Below are 18878 nucleotides of genomic sequence, written 5' to 3' on the forward strand. Positions count from 1 at the left end.
GTTCTGGCAACTCCTGCGACGCCGCTGGAACCAACCGTATTGGCCTCTGCCTTTCCATTGGACCATTTCAGCGATGTGGAGAGGGGGGATTTGCTGCATGGGTAACAGCCTATCCTCCATACCTACTTTACCCAGACTTCGCGCACTGGAGAGGACACTCTGTTCCAGAGCCACCATTTAGAGCGCAATACCATAGTCTTCCAAGACTGAAGGATGCCAACACATAATCTCTAGGGCATTCTGGGGGAAAAAGCAACTGGGCAGAGCTGGCTGGCGGGAAGGCCCGTTGCCGTCCCCTCCCAAAAAGCAGAGTATAACAAATTTTTTAAAAAGAAATAAGCACACACCACCACCCCAAACCAACAGAAAGTTGCCCCCACAGAGCTTCGAAAAATCCAAATGCTGACCCCTAAAAGGCGCCACCGATTTGCACTGCCCAGGAATGGGGTCCTCTTGTATCAGCACTGGTCACAACATGACATCTTTCCCAGGGTCAGCAATGGCCAGCAGTCAGACACGTTCAGCGTTTCTCAGGCCAGGTGCTCCCTCTCAGGTGCCTGAAAATTTGATGGAGGAAATGGTGGAGAAGAGACTTTCTGATCGGCTGGAGAATTGGCCTCTCAGCTCCTCTTGTGTGTAGCAGGATCCTCAAATGCTGAATGCGTCTTGGGCCCGATGTCCTCGCTACGGGCCTAGGGGGAGGCCCTTCTATCAGTCCCTTGCCAAAAATCCAGGCTGAGCCAAGAAGGTGGAGGTCTCTAGCGACTCGATTGCAATGAGTGTCTGCACACAAAAGGGCCCATCTCTTGCTCTCTGGAGTGTTGAAATGCTGTCCTTCTTCCCTTGGCACCTAGGCGGGTGAGGTTCGCCCAAGGGCAAAATGCACGGAATTAGCCGTGGCACAAAGACAGTTCAAAGCACAGCTCTGCAAAAGAGCAGGGAAGTCGAGCGCAGCTCATTAAAACGAGAGAGATTTGTGGAGAGCAGGGTGCCAACATGGCCATGGAAATATTTTGTCTGCAGATTGGGGGGAAGAAGCTTTCAGGACCTGGTAAAATCCAAGATTTCAACCTAACAAGGTCAGGTGTAACAAGGTCAGGTGTAACAGAACCTCATTATGGCAAATCACTCTGATGGCCCTGCTCCAGCACTGGGCTGGCATTGTATTCCTCCAGAATTACAATAAACACAGAAGAGGAGGAGGAGGAAGAGGCTGCATCCAACTCTGAAAGCACCCCTAACATCCCCAATCACTGTTTAATTTGGCCTGGGATTAGGGAAGCAGCAAAACACCCGTCTCGGCTTCTGTGAAAGCCATGTCATGCTTTAGATCAGGCCTTGCTTCTTTGGGTTTCTCTTCTTAATAAAGGAGACTCACTACTCAATCCCAGCTGGCCTGCAAGGCAGGAAGCTCCAGAGTAACAAACAAGGTTACCAACTCTTGTGCAAAAAGGATCTCACAAGGCAGAATTCGCTGTAGAGGTGAGAGAGAACCGGGAGAGAATACGCCTTCTGTTCAGTGGCACGTACTTGGGTTTGTTTTTCAGGAAGGGGAGTGGGACCAAAGACGTCAAGGAAAAGGTGGCTTTTGAGGAGGGAGTGGAGGAAGAGAGAGAGGCCAGGTGGCACAGGAGACTTTTTGGAGAAGGCCAAGCTGGAGGAGGGAAGGTCACAAGCACGGAAGTGGCAGCGAATAAGGTGGAAAGATAAGTAGGAGCAGGGCTGGGGAAAGCTTCGGAGGTAATGACAAAAGCCCAAACGCAGGTGAACCACAGAGTCCTGGGAGAACAAAGGAATAAGTTTGAGACAATGGCCCATTATCTCTTCTCCCCATCCGCTCATTTCCCCCGCTCCTCGTTAACAGGCTAACTGGAATACTCATAAGTGTGCCGGCAAAAAAGTGCTTTTACTGCAGCGCAGCGAAGTGTGACCCATCAGAAAAGCTTCCCAAGTTGGACAGAAATGAATTCATACTTTAGTTTCCAATTTGGATATATATATATATATATATATATATATATATATATATATATATATATATATATATATATATATATTTTTTTTTTTTTCCGGGGCACTTGAGTTGAGACAGCCATTTGTTAAGAGGAACCCAGATCTGCTCCCCTCTAGGAGTTATTTTATGCTCAAACGTCATGAGGAGGAAAGATTAATGATGAGAAACTAATCTCCCCAGCACATTTACAAATTATCTTCAAAAATTCGTGGAACTCCACAAAGAACAAGAAACAAAAAGGCTAACCAAGAAAAGGGCAGTTCCCGCCCCCCACTCCACAAAGTAATCACGCCCCATTCTATTCCCAAGTTGACATTCAGAACTTTTTTGCTTCTCTCTAGCCAGTAAGCAGTTGCAGGTGGTTTGCCCCACAATGGCAAATATTCGAATTGTCTCCATTTTCCAAGACGGTCCCTGTTTTCTTCTGCCACCAAGTATATCACTATTCCTATTTTAATTTAATTTTTGCCTTTTACGAATGCCTACTTTGTTATCTCCACTCCATCTCCATATTCCAGTCAGTTTTGGGAAACCGGCCTCCTTCTTTTACCACCTGGTGTGTCCACAGGCCCGGAGAGCTTTCACACTGGCAAGGTGTAACGCTCTTCCATCTGCCTTGTTAACGGGCAGGTTCAGCGGTATCCCCTACTCGAGAGGAAATGCAAGTGTGGTAGGGATTGCGCTGAGACTTTAATGCATACCTTTTTTTACTGCCCGCTACATGATGCGTCACGCAAGAAATATCTAGGCCCATTGTTAGCTAGGATGCAGGGCTGGGAGGATTCAATCATGCTTCAGTCTCTCCTTTCCACACCTGATTCTGAGACTCTGGATAATGTCGCTTCCTTTTTATCTGGGGTAATAGCCAGGCAGAGCCCTGGGACTCTGGGCAGTGACTGATGTTTATGCTTATGTTGTGTTGTCTTTGTATATTTCTGTTTTGTTTTGTTCTTTCTCTGTATTTTATGCCAATAAAGGTCTTACTGAACTGAGCCTACTTTGTTAATGTGAGTTGCTAGAAACTTCATTCAACTCCCTCCCCAAAGAACTCCCTCCCCATCTTGCCCTGAGCAGGCATCAAGGGAAATGCAAGCACATGAATGTGGAGGTGCCATGAACTTGCCCAGCCTGCCAGTTCACACACTGCCAGTGGTGTAGCTAGAGGGGGTGCAAAGCACTAAGTTTTGCAGGGAGCCGCACCATGGTGTGCAAGCAGCCCCCTCCTTCGGAGCCTGTTTTGCTCCCACCACTGGGAATGGCTCCAAAGGGGCAGGGCCGCTTGCATGCTGTGGTGAGGCTCCCTGCAAAACTTAGTGCTTTGCACACTCCCCCCTAGCTATTCCACTGCACCCCACAGCTGCTGAGATGCATTTCCTACTATTTGGAACAAACTGTAGGATAATTGTCTTTACCTAGTATATCTTTAACGGGGGGTGGGGCGACAACCCTCATCTTCCTGCTTTTTAAATCAGCACAAGGCATTGTTTTGGCACTGTCCAATGAACACTCGAGACAACAGATATGGGAGAAAGGGCAACTTTATTTCATGTTACCAAGAGAAGCAGAGGCTGAGACCTGCAGCATCCGAGGCAGCGAAAGCCCCCGTGGTGCGGGTCGGGACCTCTGGGCAGTACCAGAAACCTCTGCCCCCAGGCGGGCATGCACCCGACTCCGAGTCGCACCCCGCTGCTGGGACGGCGCGTCTCATCCATGTCTATCCCTTAAGGGGAAGGCAGCCAGACCGCAGACTGCGCCACCTCGAGCCGCTGAGCCTCTGAGGTGTGCCCCGCGGTCCCGGCCCAGGGCCCCGTCTACGTCCTCGTGCTGCCAAGCCCCTGAGGACTGAAATAGGGTTCTGCCCTGCCTATGCCGCCTGAAGGTGCATGCCAAAGTCCCATTCACGCCTCCTAACCCGCACCACCTGCCACAAGGAGGGGTCAGCCTAGCGCTTGACCCCCCCACTCCCAAACAGGGGCAGAAGCGACTTAAGGCCTTCCTGCAGGTCCTTAAGAAAGATGCCTGCGCCTTTCTCCAACAAATGAACACACATCGCCCCTGTACAGGTAAGGTAGCGAGAACAAAATTGCAAGATGCATTACCACGCTGCCACCAGCGCGAGACACCAAGCCACCAATGCCCCTGGTGATTTTCCTGCGCATCCTTTCAATCTTAGCGCAGCAGAAGGCCCTTCGCCATCCACAACGCTGCAAGAGGTCTGACCAGAGCAAGGCGGTACCAGGCATCCAACGCATAAGGGTGCTGATGTCCTCACGGGCTCTGCTCATCAGAGCCAGACCAGACCTCCTGCAAAGGTCATTCTCGCCCAGGTGGAGCACCCAAAACGTCCGGTGGGCGGTTCACACTATTTGTGCAAGCACACACAATGCACAGGAGACAGACACATAACATCAACAACGAGCAATGGTGGAGATACTGCAGAGGGTGGGGCTAGAGTGGGGCATAAGCATGGCCCTGTTTTCTCCTGAGGAATGCTGCCATAATGGATAACAGCAAGGGCTGCCAATCAGCCATTATTTTACTTCCTGACCAGGAAATTGGAAAACAAAACCCACATTTTAGCCAAGCTCCATCACATTGGGTTAGGTTCTGGACCAACTCCAACCTCTGCCAATTTTCCCGGCTGCATCCCTAACGTAACAGATTCAGCCTTGGCACAGTCTGATCCATTTCTAGTGCATGACTTTGCTCAGTGGGGGAACAGTATACGGTACATGCAGAGGTGTAACACACTGCCTCAGCACCTGGGGCAATGACATCATGACATCCCTTGAAGGGGAGCCACCACAGGAGAAGGAGCTGGGACCCAAAGCTGCTAACTGGTTGGCAACCTTCAGTCTCGAAAGACTCTGGTATAAGCCGACAGCCCCCAGTATTCCCAGGCGGTCTCCCATCCAAGTACTAACCAGGCCTTACCCTGCTTAGCTTCCAAGATCAGACAAGATCGCATCTGTCGCTAGCGACTCCTCCCCTTTGGGGAGAACCTGGAAGTGATGGCCTTGTATATATGATCATGAAAGCTGGGATTCAGATCTAGGAAGTCCTCAACAAGCCTACCTGACTCATTGGTTGCTTGGAATGTGGCCATCCTGCAGGCTATTTGGGCATTAAAGTTGGCACTCAGTACTTAAGTTTCAGAGTTCACATTCATTTCAGAGTTCACATTCATGCTCTGTGGCTATGAAATTCCATGAGCAAAAAGGAACATACCATCACATCTGGACTGGACTTACTTTCATTCCTCTCTTCTTTGGCTCCCACTCTTTTTATATCCACATCTGACATGCACAGCTTTATGGGGTGAGGCTGTTTGTGCACAAGATGCTGACACTGGTGAAACAGGCTGGGCACTGGCTGCAGTGACAGGCACCACCCTGTCATTGGCCCTTGCTTTTTCTGTTGTCACCACCCTGACATTGGCCCTTGCTTCTTCTGTTGTCGTCCGAGCTAAATGCTAGAATGGTGCTGTGAAGACGAGAAACTGGCCCTGCAAGAGCAGTCACTAAACCAATTCTATTTAGGGCCATTTCATGCATGTCTTAGCAGCAGACCTAGTCTTGGCACAGAATGCACATTAAAGTGGGAGGTGCAGATCCGGGTCCCTGGTGAGCAAACCTGTATAAGAATTTTGCCACTTTTGTTTTATAATGCAGGCATCAGACGTACACCTAAAAAGCCATGAGTGGAGTGGTGGTATTTCAGTCAAGGCCAGGTTTCTTCGGAGGATTCAGTATGAAGATGACTATTACAGATTTGGTAATTACTGTGTTGGTGCCAGCCAAGTCTGCTTATTTGGCAACACAAATAGCAGATATTTTCCAAGAAGGAAAACAGAGGGATTTGGTCTTCCCAGAAAGCCTCTTCTCAGACCACCAAAAGGAACACTTTCTGAGGATTAAGTGGGGAAATATTCTGACTTTAGATAGGCCAACATGGCTGGCTCTAAGGCCTGTTTCCAGACTTCCTACACAAAAGGTGACCTCTGTAATGGCTGCATGGTATTTTTAGGTTGATGGGGTCTGGTCTACCCACAGGGCTGTTGCAAGGAGGAAACAGGGGCTGGGAATGTGCCCTAGACACCGAGGAGGAAGGGTAGGGGTTAAAGGTCAAAGAAGAAAACACCATTAACCAGAACTTCTACTTTTTATTCCGGAAGGAAAAAAAAGTTCTTCATTATTTACTTTGTATTTATGTACATACACTTTTCATCACTGTTTTAAAATGCACACATTTCACCACCTTGTTCCTGCTCTTGATTTAGCTTGTGGCTGTTTTTTTTGTGGGTTTTTGTTTTTTTTTACAATACAAAAAAATTATACCAAAAAATCGGCAGCCCTAAAATGTGTATTTTTATATCACACACCCCTCCCCCAGCAATGAAATAGTTTTAGAATACTTACTCGTTATTTACATCTGAATGCAATAAAGGCTAAATTATACATATGAACAAAAACTAAGATCAGGTTCAAATACAGAAGAACAGTGAAAAGAACTGTGGCGGAAGAAACAAGAAAAGAAAATGAGTTCAAGAGCTCTAGAGAAAAGAAAGCTTTGTGCACATATTTCACAGTAAAAGAAATAGATCTAGTTCCTTTCCTTTCTTAAGGGACCCACATTATTTGACTTAACTTATTCACTCTAGTTGGGATAGTGTAGCAGGTTTTGGACAGGAAGGGGTCTGGGCTCCAACAACAAAACGTTTTGAAACTGGAAGACACAAAGAAGAATGTACTCTAGGAAATGTACATTCTAGAAGAATGTACTCTAGACACAAAGAAGAATGTACTCCAGGAAATAAAGACACTACAGGTGGTTGCAGTCAAATCCCCTGGAAAGCAATTGGCTGCGGATTAGTTTGGACTGCCTTAAATGCCACTGCTTTCAATGGGGGGGGGGGGGGAGATGGAGAGACGTGAGAGAAGTTATGGTGGTGCTGGCCACTAGCAGAGATGGCTTGGGAGACTGGACACATGCATGGAGGGAGGATTTTGACAGCTGTTAGCACCACTACCAAACGGGGTTCCCATTTCATGAAGACCAGTTGCAGGAGACAGATGAGGAAAGGGGGGGAACTGCTCTCATGCTTCCAGCTTTCCCCAGCATCATAATGGCCGTTGCTGGAAGCCAGGTGTTGAACTAGGGGAGCTCATCTGATCTAGCAGGATGATTCATACATGCATGCTCTTGGGAAGCCATAGGAGGTCTGTGGAGACTTCTAAGGAAGTTCCATGAGGCCCCAGAAGCCAAGAGGATATTTAAATAGCCATCATTGAATTGTTGTTTTAATGCCGCATTCCAGATTGTGAATCTGACAAACCACATTCAAAGGGGCTAGTCTTACATGGACCTTGGGAAATCAAACCTGTGTGTTGAAATGCAGCGTGTCTCAGGGCAAAACAAGCAAGCACATCCCTGGCAGAACAAGGAGTTGAAGAGGGTAAAGGATGAATTTAAAAACAAAACACTTGAGTCACCTTCAAGCAGCTATCCAACATGTGCCAACCAAAAGGAGGATGGTGTCCCTGCAAGGTTTCATGCGGTCTGCATGAAGACACAACTGTCAGTCCTAGAGAGAGTGAAGTGGTTGCAAAAACAATGAGCTTGCAGCAGAATTTGGCCCAATCCTATACAACTTTCCAGCACTGGTGCAGCTGCAATGCAGCCCAGAGGTAAGGCTTCTGTGACTGCCCCCCCCCCCAACCACAGGATGGATCGCACATTCCTCTGGCACAGCCCTGGAAAACTGGATAGGATCTGGCCCTTTGGCTTGTAGCCATTAGGTGGAAATACATCTGTTGGTGTCACTGCCCCTTTCTGCTGATGTATGGAAAACGGACACAACCCAGAAGGTTGTTTTAGGTGCTCAGAACATATCCAGGACGTCAGGGTGGCAGCTCCCCCCTCCTTAAAAAACACCACATTTCTATAGCTCCTCACCTCTGCAGCTCCACTTTTGTTCCCATTCCCCTAAGGAAGGGGGTCTTCTCCCCAAGCAGCAGGTGTGGGGCTGAGAGAGTCACCCTACTGGTTCCTGGCAGAGGCAAGAGTAAGCAAGGGGACTTCTGGGTTTGCAGCCAAGTTGTTGCCTCACCAGCAGCCACAGTCTCGGCCAGTCTCGGACTATTTTGATTTTCTTGACTGAGCACGAATCTCATTTCACTTCAGCCCATCCCCGGCAGCCATTTTAAATGCGCACTGGAAAACAAGTGAATTTATTCTCACACACTGACAGCCTCCAAGGGGGGAATTTATTTTTTAATATGATGTGCACGGTGACTAGATGGAAGGAGGAACCTGTCAAGAGGGGTTTTCATAGCCTGTCATTCTTGGAATGTTTGCAATTTGCCACAGTCAGGTACATTATGCACAGGGAAGATTCGGGGGGGGGGGGAAGAGATTCTCAGTCACCAGAGTTAGTACTTTGGCATCTATGATACAAAGACATTTGGACCCGACACAACTCAGAGGAATGTGCAAAAGGCTGCAAAGTTCACCACCCGCCTCCTTCTGTGCACACATTACTGACCAAAAGTGACCAACCAAGGAGTTTTTTGGACGGCGGTCAGGTACAGGACATGCCAAAGAAGAAATCGGTAATGAGGAAGTGGTGGGGGAATGCACTGGAGGAGAACAAAGGCTGATTTGTTAAGCTATTCAGGTTTTCTAGAGGACCATCCAATCATGTTGCAGCCACAGACTAACCCCACACAATTCAGATTCTGAGTGATCCACTCAGCAAAAGCCCTCTGAAAATGTAAGACATCCCTTCGGTAGAACACACCCCTTTACCAACACACGGGAAAGTCTCCACATGTATTGACTACTAGAATCAGCTGCGGGATTTGCACAAAACCCACTCATTTCCGTGTGCTCCTACACAAATCAAAACTGATTTCAAGGACGCTGGCTTGTGCAAGAAACCTTTTCCAGCAGTTGCTGCCCAGTGAATTTAAATATGCAGGAGGAGTAGGGGAAGCCTCCCCTGCTTCACACTGCAGACTATCAACTGTCTGAGCAGGATGACAGCTTAAAAGCTCGGTCACATTTACGCTTAGTAGATGCCCAAGCTGTTAATGATGAAACTCATACAGAGAGTTTCTGAACACATCTAAAAGCACTTCAGATTTTCTATCAGTTTTAGGGACATGATAAACCTCTTGACATTCTGCAGGCTCTTATACAAGCCTTATGCCCCAGATACAACGCAGGAGGACCTTTTTTTAAACTGACAGATTATTCTGGGGAAAAAAAATGTTTTTTTTAAAAAAAAAACCTCACTTTTTATCCCTTTGAGAGAACTAACAATCTGGAATCAAACATCACTCCTAGAACCTGAGCTGATGACCAGCCTTTATGAGAGAGACACAATTTCTTGGCTTGAGAAGGATGCCCAAGAGGAAGGAAGCTCCATCCTGACTGACTACCATGTAGCTCACGTGCTTAGCAGAGTGAACTGAACACACACACACACGTTTCCATGTCTAAATGAATTACAAAAGAGTGCGCAGGAAAGCATGGTCGGCAGAGTGCAAGAGTGTGCTAGCAGGCCCTGCATTGGCACTGATGCACTCACAAGCCTTGCCTCGCCTGCTCTCCTCATTCTTGCTGAAGGGGATTCATGACCACCCATGGAGGATGCCTGTCATCACAGGCATGGAGAGAGCAGAGGGCAGGGCATGTTTGCACTCCCAGGCAGCCCCATCCATGTGTCTCTATGGGTTTCTGCAACTTCTGAATGAGACAGTTGTCTGAAAGGGGTCTATTTGGTGGGGATCCACACTTTGTGGCCGGCAACAACAACACTGCTCAAGTGGGGACTTTCAGTTCTCTTTGAACAGTGAGATGGGAAAGGCAAAATCTTCATGCCTTTCCCCCACCCGACTCCCTCCCTCGTGTCCAAACAAAGCCAACACTAGAGGGTGGGTACTAACGAAAGAGACCACAGGGAATTCCTCCCTCCTGGAGGTGCAGGCTCCCGGAAGGCCTGCGGAGGGAGGCATGGACTTGGGTCTGTATCGGGGCACTGAGGTAGCAAGCCAGCAGGTTCCAGTTCATTCTTCAGGGTCTCTTTCACCGCGAATAACCCGGCGCAGGTCATTCTAACACTAGAGAAGGGAAAATTCAAGTTCTAAGTCCTTCCCACTCAAGGAAGAAGTTGCAAATTCTTTTCACGAGACCTGAGGTCGTTTTTGTGCCTTACTTCATATTTAAAGTGAACTTAAAGAGGCTTCTTTCCTTACCCTCCCCAACAGTTCAACATAGATGCAGCTTTAAGAAAACAATGTACATAAAGAGAGGCGCTGTGTTAGTCACACATTTTCTCCAGTCCTGTTGTGTTCAGGGAACACTGATTCACTCATGCGGACAACGGCAATGATTTCATGACAGGTGATCACGAAAGGATCATGAAAGGTGATCAAAAGGATTTGGTCCACCTACTGATGGGATACAAACCACTTTCTAATTGGCACAACTACACCCTCCTCCCCAAGAATTCTAGTCCTCCCTAACAGTCCACTTAAATAACAAACCCTAGAAATGTTTGCATTTCAGAGGAAAGGGGGTAGAGTGGAGATTCAGCGTCTTCCAGTTTAGCCTTACAACAGCACCACACATTGCACTTGATGCTACCAAAACCAACATCTCTGTGTTTAGCCCTCCCCCAAACAGAAAACAAGGACCACTGTTCCTCACCCCTCTAAGGTGAACATTGTTACATGCAGAACAAGGCTGGGAGGTACATCATTGGCTGCTGTTGGTGGAGAAATGTTGGCAGAACAACAAGTGATGCAAGTGGACTTACACAAGGGAAGGGGGCAGGAGAGAATGCAACAAAGAAGACATTTTGGGAGGGCGGCCCCATGCTGAGCGTAAGATGTAGTTTCATCTCCCTACAGTTGCCCTGATCCAGCAATGCCTTGCCCACACAAGGGTGCTTGAAAATCAATCAGTACAGCATCAGGGAGAGCCGGTTGTGGAGTGGTCACAAGACTACAGTGACAGGGCTGTTCTCTTTGTGCATGTGCATGCACTGGAGCTAGTGGAGAGCTTTAAAATGAGAGAACGCAACCACAATACGGTTTCTGCTATAGCTCTTGGAGTGACTCCCATGACCCTCAATGGCCGGGGTTCACACGCATTGTCAAACCACGATCAACGGTTCATTTGTAAGTTGAATGTGGTTTTAAGCAAGAAAGGGATCTGTTTGCTATACCTGACCCATTTTTGGAAGCTGTGCTGCTCTCTTCCAAACACACATGCAGATGCTTTCCAGACAGAACTGGTGGGGTGCTAAGAGCAAGTGAAACCTGAGTTATAACAACTTTAACACATTTCAACGCTGCAACACCTGCCTGACTTGGAATGACAACGTAACACACACCAAGCTGAGATTTCCTGTTTCTCCGAGACCCGCTCCTGCCAGTTCACAAAACTCCACATTCCCAGAGAACACACAAAGTTGGAAACATCCCAAATGAATCACAGGCAAACTGAGGGACGCGTCTCTGCATCTGCAGCGCCAGCCAAAACTGGGGCGTTAAAGGGGCACTGCTAAAGGTCAGACAGACAGACAGACAGACAGCCACCTTTTCCCTAGAAAGCAACACTGCAGAGTACTGGCCTGACTCCTCATCATGGCCTCTCACTGGATCTATTTCTGCAGTGAACAGAAGTACGCCCAGCCAATGCAGGAGCTCATCCACAGGCATGGGAAAAAAATGTCAACCTGAGGTTTTCAAATGAAGGAGCCACTCCTGACTGTCCCGCCTCCGGAGCACAGAAAGTTGCCCTCGCAACAGCTGGAGTTGCCTGAGGAAGTATAAAGAAAAGGGACAGCAGGAAGACTCAGAGATGGAAAGCTAGCACTCCTGCTGCAGAGGACAAAGGCGGGCCCACTGCATCAAGACACAACACTGGTATCTCTGCAGCGGCTGAACTCCAGTCTTGCCTGGCATCTCCATTTGCTCCCCCTTCCAAAAGCAGGTTAGTGTCTTCACATCTCCCACTGGCTGACAGCCAAATCTCAAGAGAAAAGAAAGGCCGTAGATTGCCCAGGGTGAAAGAGGAACTCTGGAAGGCAGACATGCAAGAGCCTAGCTGGACCCCTTCCCTCGCTCCCTAGTTCTAGTTAAAACCTCAGGACATGCGTGCACATAAGCACCATGCAGATCAACCTGAAAAACACGAATCCTTCCAGAGAAGATACTTTTACAGGAAGCAAAGTACCGTATTCAACTGTACTCAACTCCATCCTTAGCTTTAATAGGATCAGGCAGAAGAAAATAAAGCTACACACATAATCCAACCCAATGTATGTATTGTGTTTGGAAGAGAGCTCTAAATAAGATAGAAATAAATAGAATTTTTACAGCCACCAGGTGCCTGGCAGAAATTGAGTTAGCTTCTCCTTAAATCCTGGGGTTTATCCAGTGAGGGCTAAAAATTATCCGTTAAGTGCTGCATCTTCTCTCGTACAACCTAGGAAAAAGAAATTCAAGTACCACAAAGCACTTTCCACGTATAAAAGCCCAGAGTTCTTTGTCTTCGTGTGGCTCTTCCTTATCACCGCCGACCTTCAGTGGTGGAGACGGATGCTGCTGTGCTGGCAACAAATGGCCTTTGAGTGGAAGGAGAGAACTGCTGAAGAAGATGGAGCTGTGACGGATGACAGGACCAGCAAACCTCAGATGGAGTAGATGGCAAACCAAAGCCCGTGGAGATGATGCCGAAGGCCAGAGAAAGGGCTGGGTGTTCCCAGAAACAGCACCCAGGCGCTGCAGTGTCTCCTTCGGGGCACAAACCTCGCACAGTCTTTGTCCTTCTCCTCCTCCTCCTCCCCAGTAATCCCTTGTGTTTAAACCCTAAAGAGGCAGTTCTGATGTCCATGCATCAAATACAGGTTCCAGGCTGGGCTGGAGGCTGCTGTTTGCGATTTCGTACCGCTCCCGATTTTTCTTTGTAGGCGATAGGCATTTGTTGTGAAATGTCCACCAAAGCGCTGGCTACTGCGAGGCCTGGAGCAAGAAATGGGAGATGTTACAGGAGAAAAGCAGGACGGGGAGTCCCACCCAAGGCCGCCACACCCCTCAAATAACTAGCAGGACCCCTTCAGATGTTGGTGTGTAGTATAGTAGTAACACCCGCAGGAGACGTGAAACGTGGAACAACAGAGACGTGACAAGCTAGGAGTGGATCACAGATTGCTTACCTGATTGCCCTGGTGGGGGGATTCCTCCGAGGCCTCGTGGCAACCTCACAAACACAGAGAGGACGGCTGCTTTGTTCCCAAAACAGGGCTCCAGTGCGATGGGTTTGGGGACCGTCTACAGTGAAACACAACCAAAGAGGGTCAGGGTGAAGAGTGTGTGTGTGACAGTGACATCAGATGGTGTCCACTTTGCAGTGAGAGCAGGAACTCCTTTGAACTGCACCCTGAAGAACATGCACCCCCCAACCCAAAGGCACAGAAGAAACCCAAACCACAGCACAGTTTCCTCCGCACTTCAAGGACGCACACCTGGCCCAAACAAGTGCAGAAAACAGACATTCACAAAATTATATTTATTTAAGACATTTATACCCCGCCTTTCCAGAAGTCCAAGGCTGCTGAGATTATTTTTTTTTTAATGAGACTCTAAAGGCACAATTGCGGGTTGTTCCAATAAAAAGAGAAGCTGAGAGATGTCGAAGGAAACCAGACTGAAGAATAAGAAAGAGTTGCATGTACAAGAAGGAAAAGTGTATAAGCACAGCTTGCACGTGTCAGGAAGACTCAAGTACAGAATGAGGCTGGTAAAGGGTGTCAAGGATGACAAAAAGAGATTTTTGCATCACATCCTAAAGAGAAAAGCAAAGAAACAGAAGGTCAAAGAAGCCGCATGGAGAAAATGGGGAAGCAACAACAGAGGACAGAGAGAAGGAAGAGCTGCGCAGTCCTGCATCTGTCTTCTCCCACAAGGGGAAAGTGACCCAACCTGACAGCTGCACTACTGAACTGGGAGCATCACAACTCAGGTCTCCAATATTTAGAAATGAGTCTTAGGCATGAGGACTAGGAAAGACGGTGACCTGCAACCCTGGAGAACTGCTGTCAGTCAGGGTAGACAGACCCAATGGACTGACACCAACTTACAAAGCAGCTCCTTCCATCCAAGGCCATTTCTTCAAGGAAACCCATTCTTGTGTGGCATTGTACAGACTGAAATGCTTCCTCGTCTGGAAACCTCTTTGATACTCCAGTAAGTTCTGGCTTTTTCACCTGAGGCACACTCAGTGTGCATCGAGTTAAGCCTTAGGACATCCATTACAAAGAGCAGCGCCTTTTCCACAAAAAGTAGCTGAGAACCTCCCCATTACTACTCAGACTCCCATTCCATGCGAGAAAGCAGGAGAGAGGCCTTTTTCAAAGGGACGCTGCTCTGCTCAGTGACTGGTGGTTTTCTGTTGATTACGAAGTTGCAGCTTCGAGCCAATTCCTTTTATGTTGTCCTAAACCAAGTAATTATTGGCCAGTTCATTAGGCATGAAACAGCAGCACTGTATTTATGGGCCAAACAAAAGCTCAACTGACTAAAAGTGTTACAAGAAAGGGAGAAGAAACCAAAGTTAACATGAAGTGAATGGACGTCTACATCGACCCAACAAGGCAACAACAGAGAAGAAAACCAAAGTGAGGGCTTTTACACATCTCTAGCATTAAAACGGATAACAAAAACCTTGATGGATTAGTCTCTGCAGAGTGAGGCTGGTATTTGCAACCACCTGTGTCCTGGCGTCCATGCTCCCCACAGAGTTGCTAAAGTTCAAAATAATTCCTTTCTTACAAAAGCAGCAGAGAACAAACTTGCCCCATATATTCTGCCAGAACTCAATTACTAGAACTAATGGACACACAGTGCCAGGCCATCTTCAAGTCATACATCGCCCATGGTGGCTTCCAGCTTGCCAACAGAATGACAATGTACAAATCTCCCCCACCCCCCCTCCAGCAGAGGGGGGTTAGCTGCATTCTTAAAGGAAGGAAAGAAAAAAAAGAAGAAAGTCAGCTCGGCAGTGCTGAGGCTCTAATCCTTCCACTTTAAGGAAAAAAAAGAGTTTTATGAAGGTCACATTTAACATGGCAACAACTAACCAGCGTTGAGGCTCTCCTCCGAACAATACTGCCCCCCAACACCCTGTGTTTGAAGAACCAAAGGAAGGTGCTAGCAGAAAAGAGAAAGATGGAGGAGAGGTGGGAGGAAGGAAGCAGTTCAAGCAACAACCTCTAGCACACGAGGCTTGCAAACTTTTTTCATTATATTTTCATTTCTGTTGGACAAGGCAGCAAGCTGTACTTTACACTGATTAACTACCACTGATTAGGGGAGGGCTAGTTTGAAACAGTGGAGCTGAGAACTATGGTAGTGATGCCTAGTGGTTAGCACACTCATTCCCTTCCCATTCCCCTCTCTTCCTCTTATTGGGACACGCAGCTTCCTAGGGAAAAGCTTTAGTAGTTTGAATCTGCTGCCACCAGTCCAGGAGGCAAGCCAGAGGGGGTCCCTGGACAAAACACCTCCCCCCCCAGCAATATGAACCTCAGTGGTCTCTATCAAAATCACAAAAGTGCCTGCATAGTGCGGAGATGTGACAATCCACTGATTTTCCTCTACCAGGGACTAGGCAAAGTCAGAGTAAAAACATAAAAGGTCTATTAAAGACTAATAAAAGAAAAAAGGAGATGATACAACCACATAATTGCCAAGTGCTAGTTCTGTAATCCAGTGGTTCCTAAACTTTTTTGACTGGCAGCTCCCTTGACCTACTTGGTCACTGACCATCAGTACCCCGTGGCTCCCCTGAACTGGTTTGGGAAACATTTCTGTAATCCTACAAACGGCCAGCAGACAGCGTTGAGATGCTGCAGAATCTCACACAGGGGTCACTGAGCTAGAGTTCTTGCCATGAGGCTTGAATGAGCTTGGAACAAAAGCAGTCAGTAAAACGCCTGAAGGGTTTAGACAATTCTAAAATAAACAAAGCCTGATGACTCTACCTACACAGTCACAATCACAGAGAGCGGGGCCTGGAGAGCTCCCCTGGCTGGAGCCGGAGGAAGAAAAGAAAGCTTCAGTCCAGGACTGCTGCTCTTTCTCGGCTGGAATGATGTCATGCTCCCCTCAGACTGGACGAGTGCCAGCTGACAGGTCACTTGTCCAATCCCCTTGAAACTTGATCTCTGCCTGGAGAGCAGGTAGCAGCAACCCGAGACATTCCCGGCTTCCAACAGGAAGTGCTGTGCACATGACACAAGCAAAGTAACTCTGAAGCTTTGCTAGCACAAGGCAGTGGAGGGGGGGAAGTACCCCAAGCCATGACAGAATTCCACAGAGAAACAGGAAAATCCCCTCAGAATAAAATAGGGACATTTCCTAACAGTCTGTGAGCTGAACTCACCCTCTGAAGAGAGGCAGGCACAGCCAATGCACCCCACCAAGTTGCTGAACCTACAGAATGCCAGATTCACTTCCCCTAAGAAAGCAAACACCTTCTGACTCCAAACCCTACTAAGTTAGCTAGAAATAATTTCATTAAAGAGAAAAGGTTTGTTTCTTCCTATTCCTCTGGCCACCAAGCAGCCTTTGAGAATAACATGAAATCTTAGCAGAGCTAATCCGTTCAGCACACCTCAGCTGCCCGCCTAATCTCTGGCTCCTCACGGCAGGCAACTCTGTCCCTGCCATGTGTTCAAAGGCCAGCGCACTCCTGCCTGAGAATTAAAAGGCAAAGGAGCACCAGCAGAGGCACCCGTGGAATAGGATGGGTCACTGTCTACTCTTGCTCTCACAAGCTCGCCTATTCTTGTCGCAGCACCAACCCAACACCTGTCCAGACACAGCTTGCAACAAGCAAAAAGTGATCTTTGCAGCTTGTTAGCTTCATTCCATAAGACCACCCAGGGAGGCCTAGAAAACGAAGGGGGAGGAAGAGAATTTATGATTAGTGATGGAGGGCAAGTCTGAATTGAGGAGTCAGGAATATGATGCTTGCTCCCCCCCCCCAACTGAAATACCTCAAACCCTTTCAAGTTTGGCTCTGTGACCATTTTTGGAGTTGGCTCCTCACAGATGCCAGACAACCCTTTGTGGCCCTGTCCCCTCCCTCCCTGGAAGTGTACCTGACAGCAGGGCAAGGACAGTGGAAACCAGGTTTCAATCTCTCCTGTGCTCCCTTCTGCCTGGAAAAAGAGGTCCTCCCTGGGCTGCTGTTGTAGTACTCCAGGCACCAGGCAGAGGGGAGAGCAGAGCAAGAGAGGCGCCCCCACAGGGAGGGGGGGGCCAAGACAAAGATGCAGGCCGCCTTTGATAACGTAGTTCAAAGGGGTGTGGGATGTGGCTGAAAGTTGGAACAGGACTGAGAAGGGCGTTGTGAGGAGGAAAAGAGATCTGCACGGATGGAAGATTTTGGCAATTACTTATACGTGGGAAGCAGAGAAAATGAAGGAGAAATCAGGCATCCCTGCTCCCTAGGATTGTTGAAAGTCTGTTACCAACTCTGACTTTGCCTGAATCATCAGGAGCTCTCGCCAGTCTACCTGCCTGCGGGCCTTTTCTTCACCTGTTGGAGGCACTTAACTTGCAACACTAGTTCAGCCTCTGTGACCTTCTGGTTACTTCAAGGTCTAAGACTACAGGACAACGTAAATACTGCGAGATATGGTGCACTTCACCCAAGACAGTATTTCCTCCGAAACTGCAAATGTTACTTTCATGGGCCAGTGATAGGAGTGATGGGAGGAAAGCAACCAATCCTCAATGCCACATACATTATAATACCATCAATCCCAAGCCCAAAATAGTTCACTCATTTTATGCAGAGTATAAAATATCTTTTAAATAAGCAACAAGATTTTTCTCGGCACAACTGGACAAAGGAAAACTCGGCTCAAAATCTGATTCCAAGCACCTCTGCCTCTAAAGCTATTTCACTGCTATCTAAAACAAGCGGATAAGATGTTTCACGTGCAGAAAAAGACAGGTGGATGTGTCTTTTGGCAAACTAAAATGGCTGCCCATAGGAAATACAAGGAATACAAAGAGGGGGTGCGCGGCACACAAGTCACCCCCTTCCATTGGTTCAGCGACACGTCATTCCAACTGGGTAAACAGTCCTCCCTCCTCCTCCTCCTCCTTCTGCACTGCAGGAAACAGGCTAATTGAAAATGCTGCTACAATAAGAACCCAGCTGCAAGTCATTAGCCTGGGATGGAATTAGCTTAATCTGACCTGCTTGCTGGCCACATACAACAGAAAGTGGAAAAACAGAGACCCTTGCTGATCAAAATGGCCCATTTTCCACTCTTTGGCATACCACTATTAAGTCAAGCAACTGAGTGCCAATTCATAGATGATGTTTTCCTGCACAGAGAATATCTCCATATGGGAAAGTGTCAGTCGCTCAGTGCCGTGGTCTCTGCAGGGTCCAGTCAGGCTAGACAGCCAGGGCAATGGAGAGCAATGAAGCAAGAAGAAGCAGCGACAGGTTGAGCAAGGATAAGCAGGCAGGCAAATTCTCAGGAGGCACTGAATGGCTTTCCTAAAAGCTCTGCTGCTGAGCAAAGAGGCTTTGAAGGCCCCAGGGCTCTGCAAAAGAAGTGAGAGCTGGTTGGTCCACCCTGATCACCAGGTTTCCCTACTACACCAAGATCTTGACCACTGCCAAACTATGCAGAGTATGGATAAAGTGGATAGGGGGATGTTCTTCTCCCTCTCACACAACCCCAGAAACCAGGGGACATCCACTAAAATTGAATGTCGGGAGAGTTAGGACAGACAGAAAAAAAAAATTATACACCTCGCATGTAGTC

General features: G+C 47.9%; 1 protein-coding gene across 2 annotated transcripts in view; it reads right to left on the minus strand.

Annotated features, from left to right (window-relative positions):
* Positions 1 to 6156: 6156 nt before the first annotated feature.
* The window catches only part of ATRN (attractin), a 137620-nt gene continuing 124898 nt past the window's right edge, over positions 6157 to 18878 (minus strand). For both annotated transcript variants that reach the window (XM_066632160.1, XM_066632159.1), the window contains exons 28-29: positions 13242 to 13356; positions 6157 to 13047 (exon numbers count right to left, since the gene is read on the minus strand). In XM_066632160.1, the coding sequence (XP_066488257.1) occupies positions 12923 to 13047; positions 13242 to 13356 (240 nt within the window). In that variant the 3' untranslated portion in view covers positions 6157 to 12922. The remainder of the gene's footprint in view (positions 13048 to 13241; positions 13357 to 18878) is intronic.

The sequence above is a fragment of the Tiliqua scincoides genome, chromosome 6 (genome assembly GCF_035046505.1).
Source record: "Tiliqua scincoides isolate rTilSci1 chromosome 6, rTilSci1.hap2, whole genome shotgun sequence".
Lineage (NCBI taxonomy): Eukaryota > Metazoa > Chordata > Lepidosauria > Squamata > Scincidae > Tiliqua > Tiliqua scincoides.